The sequence below is a fragment of the Plutella xylostella genome, chromosome 25, assembly GCF_932276165.1.
Source record: "Plutella xylostella chromosome 25, ilPluXylo3.1, whole genome shotgun sequence".
In the NCBI taxonomy this organism is placed as follows: domain Eukaryota; kingdom Metazoa; phylum Arthropoda; class Insecta; order Lepidoptera; family Plutellidae; genus Plutella; species Plutella xylostella.
This window is the reverse complement of record NC_064005.1, coordinates 9629655-9638359: the sequence shown is the minus strand read 5'-3', so window position 1 is coordinate 9638359 and position 8705 is coordinate 9629655. Positions and strand designations below refer to the sequence as shown.

Below are 8705 nucleotides of genomic sequence, written 5' to 3'. Positions count from 1 at the left end.
ACTGTAAATTTATTGTAATAAATTGATTATTCTAACCACAGTATAGCTAATACAAAATTTAGAACCTTCGGCCAAGCCAAAATGCGGTGAATGATTAGTTTCTCGCCATCCCTGTTCTAGCACGAGTGGGCCCGCCAATTCGGCTCATTTGTCTATTTCTAGGCGTCCCCGGAGGCGGAAAATCAAAAGGAATCGCTAATACTAGGAGACGTCGTATGCGTTTGTTACTCTTTGACATTCCTCTAACTAGTGTCTTTATAAAGGAAGGGAGATATAAAACTGTATTGAGATCCAATAGGTACTACGTATACGTACTACCTATTGGATCAACTCATTACGAAAAAAACTTCTCCTATAAAAAGTTATAAAAATAAATAACCAAAAGCGTGTGCTAGAAAAACCTATTATTCTAGCACACTTTTGTAGAATAATTTGATTAGACAACAAACTCAATACAAAAAAAAAAAAACGAATAATTTCCGCTGTTTCGTACAGGAAAGGTTACCACCAATGTTCGAAGCAGCGCGATCGAACAGATCAGCACATTGCAATAACGCAATAACGAAATTACCTAGTTTGTATAAAATAAGTTCAGTGCACTTTATGCATGACGTCATTCAGGCTAAGTCCGGATGATGACTTCTGCGATGCATTAAATACCACCCTGACCTTGGAAGTGGTTGCCTCTGCTCTTATCACCGCATGATGAGGTAAATAATTCTCATGGGTATTCGTCACCTTCGCAGGAATCATATGGTTTAGATCTATATATTCTTTCATGCATTTTTGGTATTCATTCTTGAGTGGTACATTTTTGGCCAATTTCCCTTCCAAATTTCTAAATTGGGCCGTCGCTGCTGGTTTGGTGTCACCTAATTTTTCTTTTAACTCAGACTTGAATGGAATGCGTACTTCAAACCTTCCGTCTTCACGTCTTTTGGTGGTTGTACGGAAGTATTCCATGCACTCGTGATCTTCAGAAGACATCTCGATCTCGGAATTGGCGATGTCTTCGATTTCCCAGAACCTTTTCAAATCGTCTATCTCATGTAAGACTACATTACACTGGAAGGTTTGCAGTGAGCCGCAAAGTAACCAGCCTAGTTTCGTCTGCTGAGCGATAGGTTGGTCTTCATTTTCTCCTCGTAGTATACTACCCAGCATGATCTTAGAGTACACATCCGCTCCAAGAAGTAGGTCTACTGGTTGGCTCACGAAGAAACTAGGGTCGGCCAACTTGATGTCCTGTATGTGAGGCCACGATGGTTTTGAAAAGGTTGATGTTGGTAGGCTTTTTATTAAGTTATTCATAATAATAACGTTAACGCTGGTTGTATAGCTGCTATGAATGGATTGAATAACTACGTTTAACATTCCTTTGCAGTTATTTTCCTTCTCTCCTACGCCAAATATCTTTCCTTTACATTGGCTTCTCTTCAATCCTAACGTCTGTGCAGCCTTCTCACTTATCAGTGAAACTTGAGAGCCTTGGTCTACTAGGGCTCTCATTCTGTGTTTAATTCCGTCCTTTCCTGTCAAGTCAATCATAGCCGTGGCTAGTAATATCTCCGACATATCATTCCATGACACATTAATTGATGAGTTTTTGTTATCTCTGGTTGATGGTTTATAAGCTGGTTTCATTGATGAAGTTGGTCTAGTTGTTGTTATTGGTTCATGCATCAGGGTATTGTGGGCCCCCGAACATTTGCGACACGTTTTGGCAGATTGACATGGTTTATTAAAGTGGTTTACGAAACAGTTATTGCATAAATTGTGTTTATTTAGCACATCTAACTTCTGTTCATTATTCATTTGCAAGAATGCATTACACGACCAAAGGCCGTGTGTAGAATTGCATACAACGCAGTTTATTGCTCTAGTTACGGGCATTGACTTCATATTTGGTTTCGAATTATATGTTTTATTGAATGTTGAATTATAATTATTCTGGTTATTATTATTGGAGTATCTTTTTTGGTAGGTATCTGGCTGGTTTTGGTTTGCTATTTTTTGGTTTGGTGGGTCTTGTTTACGGCGAGATGCTTCAAGCGTCGTAAACTTGGTTTCAAGATACTCTAAGAATTCTTGAAGTACTGGTAGTTCCCGTGGGTTTTTCACAGATTCCAAGTATTCAGCAAATGAGTCACCATCCAATTTTTGTGCCAGAAGGTGAACTAATATGGGATCCCATGATGTTATATCCACTCCAAGATTTTTTATGGCGTACAGAGTTTCTTTACAAACGTCATGTAACTTTTTGATGGAACCTGCTGATTGTTGCTGCATATTGTGAATACTTGCTGCATGAGACTCAGATCAGTTTAGAGAGAACAATGGCTGCCCGAATGGAGGACTTCGAACGGAGACTCGGCAGCTTGAGTTCATCACCAAAGAAGATGGACCTCGAGGAGCTCACGCGGGATTACTGCAGCTTTAAGGAGTCCGTGCTGCCCATGCTGCGCCTGCTGCAGGAACAGATCCTCAGCGTTGCCACACAAGTAGACGAGATGGATTGCCAGACCCGCCGGAATGCCCTCCTATTCACTGGCATCAAGGAGGAGGATAATGAAGATCCATCTGCGTTGATTTGCAACACTGTGGTCAATCTCATGGGGATATCTGAGTTCGCCAGGAGCTCCATGGTCCAGTGTGTCAGGCTTGGTGCTCGACGTACTGATGCTACTAGGCCGATCTTGGTTAGACTTGCCAGTCTAGCCACCAAGTCTCAACTGTGGAGCAGCAAGACGAAGCTCAAGGCAAGCCCAGTGGTCGTCGGCGAGTTCCTGACGAAGCCCCGGCAGCGCATCTTCATGCGCGCGCGCCGACACTTCGGAGTCAGCAGCTGCTGGACGAGGAGCGGCGCCGTCATGGTGAAGTTGCCCGACGACAGCCGGGTCAAGGTGCTGACCGAGGCGGCGCTGGATGAGCTGTGCAAGAAGCACCCCGCCGTCACCCCGAAGGCTAAGGACACAGCGAAGGGCCCATTGCCCTCTGCAAAGCCGGTGGCCGGTCAGAGCAAGGTCACTCCGCCTACAGCTCGTGCCGCGGGCACGACCGCGCCTGCGACCAGGAGCAGGACTGCAGGTTCGTCGGCTTCCCGGGACAAACGGTGATTCTTCTTGGGCCTCAATTTCAATACTTGTTTTTCTTTCCACCTGGAAGGTATCGTGTTATTTTGTTTTCGCTATTTGCCCGCTTTTAATTATTTTTGTTTTGTTCTGTTCTCAAAGTTGTGATAGCTGTCACTGTCATTCTCAATTGTCAATTTTAAGTGTCAAATGTCATTCTTATGTCAATGTCAGTTTGCAACGTTCGTAAACCGTAATAATATAATGTAAGATGTTTGTTTATCACAATCACTACAACTTGTACTTGTTAATAACTTAAAAAATATTTTTAGCTGGGCAATCTAAGATTATTGTTGTGCTAAATGTTAGTTCCATTTATTTTTTCCTCATCTAACTTTCAGCCAGCAGGACAGTGCAGGCAAAAAATAGTTTCATTGATTTAATTTTTTATTTAGCTTAAATTAATATTTTATTCACGTCACTAGATAGTTGATTTACTTATTTATTTATTCTGTAGTACGTAAATATTATATATATATATATTATTGTATTTGTTTATATTTTATGTCTGGCGATGATGACTCGTTCGCATCGGCCCACTCTTCGCTATCATACCTAAGCGCTGATGAGGATCTGACGTTGGGTGCGGTTTTGGCAAAAGACTTTGCGCCGCTATCTAAAAATTTCAATATTTGTCACATTAATGCCCAGAGCATACCTGCTCATTACAGTGAGCTCCTAGACACTTTCTCTACGGGTTGCTGTCACGCCATCCTAGTGTCGGAAAGTTGGCTTAAACCTTCCCTACCCTCCACCTCCTACTGTCTACCTGGATACGTTTTATTGCGGAATGATCGTCTGGGGGGCAGAGGTGGCGGGGTTGCCATCTACTTAAGGAGTAATATTCCCTATAAGGTGATAGCTCAATCTCCGGCCCGGAATGCTCTCGCGGAATTCTTGTTCGTGGAACTGAATCTTGGGTGCAAAGTCCTTCTTGGTGTAGTCTACTGTCCCCCTACCAATGATTACTTCTCCTCTCTGGAATCGGTCTTGGAAAACCATATTTCTAATTACTCACATCACTTAGTTATGGGAGATTTCAACACCGATTTACTTGCTTCCAACCCTCGCTCCCGTAAATTCCTCTCCATAGTCAATTCTGTTAACCTTAAAGTCATGCCGTCAATGGCCACTCATCACTCGAACACTACTGACACCCTAATTGACTTACTTCTCACTTCCGATGACTCCCTTATTGCCGCTCATGGCCAGTATCTCGCTCCCGGTTTTTCCAAGCATGACCTTATATTCTGCTCATATAGATTACGTATCCCAAAAGCGAAACCAGTGGTCTTGTTCCAAAGGAACTTTGCGAGGATGGATGTGGAGAAGCTCAAACACGACGCATCCCTAGTTCAATGGAGCGATATGCAGGACTTACCCAGTGTCGACGATAAGGTTGCCTTTTTATGTTCTCACATACTGCGTATCTTCGACAAACATGCTCCGGTTCGACCAGTCAAATTAAAACATCGTCCTACGCCATGGATCACCGACCCCATTCGCAAGGCTATGGCCTATCGCGACCGTCTTTTTCGTCGTTACAAAAAACTTCGGTCCGATGAGAATTGGTCTGCCTGTAAAGCTGCAAGGAATCGGTGTAACAAGCTGTGTAGGAACGCTAAACGCCGATATATTCTTGAACAAATTGAACTCTCTTCTCCTGCTGGGATCTGGAAATTCCTCAGGAGCCTTGGCGTGGGAAAACCTCCAAATCAGGAGGGTCAAATACCTGTAGATATTAATGACCTTAACCGGTATTTTACCTCAGCTCCCTCACTTGACCCTCTCACTAAGATGGCATCATTAAATCTCATCAAGAGTACCATAACTCCCACGCCAGCTATCGAGTCCTTTAATTTTTCACCAGCTTCGCGGGACGAGATCAAAAAGATAATTCTCTCACTCAAATCCAAAGCTGTGGGTCACGATAGTATAGGGCGCGTAATGATCACTACCCTCCTCGACATTCTTCTCCCTGCAATAACCCACATAGTTAACCATTCCCTTTCCTCCGGACAATTTCCTAACCTTTGGCTTAAAGCTTACGTCCTTCCTCTTCCTAAAGTTCCAACCCCCTCCGCTCCAAATGAATATCGTCCTATTTCCATACTTCCCTTCCTGTCCAAAATATTAGAATCAATCGTGCATCGCCAACTCACCTCATTTCTCACCAACGGCGGCCTCCTCAACCCTCTCCAATCTGGATTTCGTTCGGGTCATAGTACCACCACAGCTTTGCTTAAAGTGACAGAAGATATCAGGTGTGCCATGGAGGATCGGCGGGTGACAATTCTGGTGCTGATCGACTTCAGTAACGCTTTTAACGCTGTCGACCACGATCTGTTGCTCGCCGTACTCGAATGTCACAAGATCTCCGCTCCTGCTATGAGCTGGTTCTCTTCCTATCTTCGAGGTCGCCAGCAGGCAATACGCAGTGGTCCTTCTGTTCTATCAGATTGGGCTGACTTGACTGCCGGTGTTCCTCAAGGCGGTATTCTCTCTCCTTTGCTTTTTTCTACGTTTATAAACTCCGTCACGTCTAATATTCACTGCTCCTATCACTTGTATGCCGATGACTTGCAGATTTACAGCCATATTAAACTTGACGAACTAGATGCTGGCATTGCCGGGGTGAATGGTGATCTCGACGAGATACTGAGGTGGTCACTGAACTTCGGTATTTCCGTCAACCCTAAAAAGTGCCAATCGATAATTATAGGTAGTTCAAGACTTTTATCCTGTCTGGACTACTCCACTGTACCTCCTGTTCTATTCGACGGTCGTGTGGTTCCCTTTTCTCCAACTGTTACTGACCTAGGTCTGACTATAGATGAGCACCTGAGCTGGCAGCAGCAGTTGGACAAGGTGTCTCGCAAAGTTTACGCTTCTCTCCACTCCATGCTGCGCCTTAAAAATTTCCTTCCTCAACACACCAAATTAGCATTAGTCAACTCACTGCTCCTACCGATCCTGGACTACGCGGATGTGTGTTATTTGGATTTGACCGAGGTACTTCTCAATAAGCTTGAACGCTTATTGAACACCTGTATCCGTTTCGTTTTTGGGTTACGTAAATATGATCACGTGTCCCAGTACCGCGCACAGCTAAAATGGCTCCCCATTCGAGATCGTAGAAATCTACGGATTCTATGTCTCCTTTTCTCTGTTCTCCACGAGCCAAATACTCCCCCTTACCTTAAGTCCATGTTTAATTTTCTTTCTGACAGTCACACTCGTCATCTCCGTTCCTCCCATAACCATCTATTAGCACTGCCCTCCTTCCATTCAGGTTTCAGGTCAGACTCTTTCGCTGTCACCGCTGTGCGCCTATGGAATAATCTTCCCGAGGACATTAGGAAAGCTCCTTCTCGCAATGTCTTCAAGCGACTAACCCGTGCTCATTACCTCAGCAAGTTAGATCAATAGCATTTTCTTTTACCTCTTTGAATATTATAATTATGTATTATTGTATATATTCTATATATATATATAAATATTATATTTATGAAGTATTCGTGTGTAAATAATATAATTTATATTTATCATTTCTTGTAATATGTATATTTTATGTATTTCTTTTAAGTTAATTATCAAGTGACTTTTTAGTTTTTCCTGCTTTCATATACTTATCTTTTTTTGCACCTTTTCACCTTTTTACTTGTACCTCCTGTAGGTTGGCTGGTAGAAAATGCTTTTAGCATTAAGTCCACCTTTTGTACACTTATATCTCATATTTGTGCAATAAAGTATTAAATAATAATAATAATAATAATAATACTTAGCAATGTATTAATGTGGGACGTAAAGATGAGGCGCTTGTTGTTAAAACGATGGTTCAAGATCTCCCAGCAGACCTCGTAATTGTCTGAACTTATTGGTAGGTGGTGTATCAGACGCTCGGCTTCTCCCGTTACTTTATTTTTCAAGAACTGCATCTTCTGGGCCTGGGACAGGGATGGGTTCCTGTGGATGGCTTCATCAAACAGATCTTTGAACGAAGTCCAATGGTGGTAGTTGCCGTTGAAGACTGGTATGTCCATTTGCGGCGTAGACTTGTCACGATGTGACGCAGACCACATTTTGGTGTTTATTGTTTTCTTGAGATCGTTGAAAGTGCTCTCATATCTGGTAAACTCATTCTGGTAACACACATCATTACCTCCATCTTCAGCTTCTATTTCCCAGTGGTAATGGTCAATGGTTGCCCAACGGTTTTGAAGGGTTTTCAGGGCATCTTCGATCTCCCATCTGTTCTGCATATGGTCCAGATCGATGGTACTCACCGTTCGCATGAATGCCTTAAAATGTATGCTTTGTTTCTTTATCATCTCGTCCAATTTAGATGAACGATTGATATTGGTGTGGTAAGAGGCGCTTCCCATTAGTGGTGTCGACACTGGTGCGGGGGAGGGCCCCGGCGCTGGTGCGGCCGAGGGGCCGGGGGTCGCTGCTCCGTGCGGCTCTGGTGCCGCCGCGGGACGCTGATAGGCATCGGACTGACGCTGGTACGCTGGCTTACCCGATTGAGACAATTTTACTATAATATCATCAAGTAATTGTTTAATGGTCATGTAAACTTCCTCTGCGGTTTCAAAACACTTTTTGGTAAAATACACATGGTCAAAAGTATTAAACTTGCACATCTTTCTATGGTTTTCTACATAATCACGCCAGTAAGTTTCAAGCATAGTAGACTTGCGGTTACAATAATCGATGGTTTTTCTTTCAGCTCCATCTTTTTTGATGTTGCTGAGCAGTTTTTTCAACGCTTCATAAATCTCGGTTTGGTTTAAGAAGTAATCCTCCATGGTTTTGGTGTAAAAGGATAGCTATAAATAGAGTTAAATAAATGGTTTGATCTGACCTGGTTTTCTGGTACAATAAATCCCAAACACTGCAATCCAACAGGTACGAAATTTATCACTGGTTATGCCTCGAATGCACTGAACTGGTCCCGTCACTGATCCGAAGCCCTTTCTCGAAGGACCATGAAGAAAGTTAGCACCCGTCGCGTAGCTACTTTCTTTGGTGATGGTTAAAAGGGGTAGATTTAATGATATACTTAATTATGGTTCTTAAGTAGATATAATGTCACTGTTACACAAGTTAAAACTGGTTACAAAAAGGGGTTAAAAGGAGGATATAAGTATGAGTACAATGGTGTGAGTTCGACGGTGGTAAAACGTGTACTGACCTAGAAAGACAATTTCATGCATAAAGTGCACTGAACTTATTTTATACAAACTAGGTAATTTCGTTATTGCGTTATTGCAATGTGCTGATCTGTTCGATCGCGCTGCTTCGAACATATTGATTGAGACAATTTTACTATAATATCATCAAGTAATTGTTTAATGGTCATGTAAACTTCCTCTGCGGTTTCAAAACACTTTTTGGTAAAATACACATGCATAAAGGACCAAACTTGCAACAAGACCTGCAACATCTGATTATGAAGTGGAGGCAGTACCAATATGCCTACACGGCCGATATTGAAAAAATGTATCGGCAGATAATGATACATTCTGAAGACCAATCTTACCAAAAAATATGGTGGAGAGATTCAGATAA

At 42.6% G+C, this 8705-nt stretch overlaps 1 protein-coding gene across 1 annotated transcript; it reads right to left on the bottom strand.

The window, feature by feature from the left end:
• Nucleotides 1–591: 591 nt before the first annotated feature.
• On the bottom strand, nt 592–8227 carry LOC125490608. Its single transcript, XM_048630407.1, has 3 exons — nt 6913–8227; nt 1366–2300; nt 592–1245 (listed from the first exon to the last, which is right to left on the bottom strand). Exons 1-3 carry the CDS (start codon nt 7940–7942, stop codon nt 592–594), a joined length of 2619 nt encoding a protein of 872 aa, XP_048486364.1. The 5' UTR covers nt 7943–8227.
• Nucleotides 8228–8705: the final 478 nt, after the last annotated feature.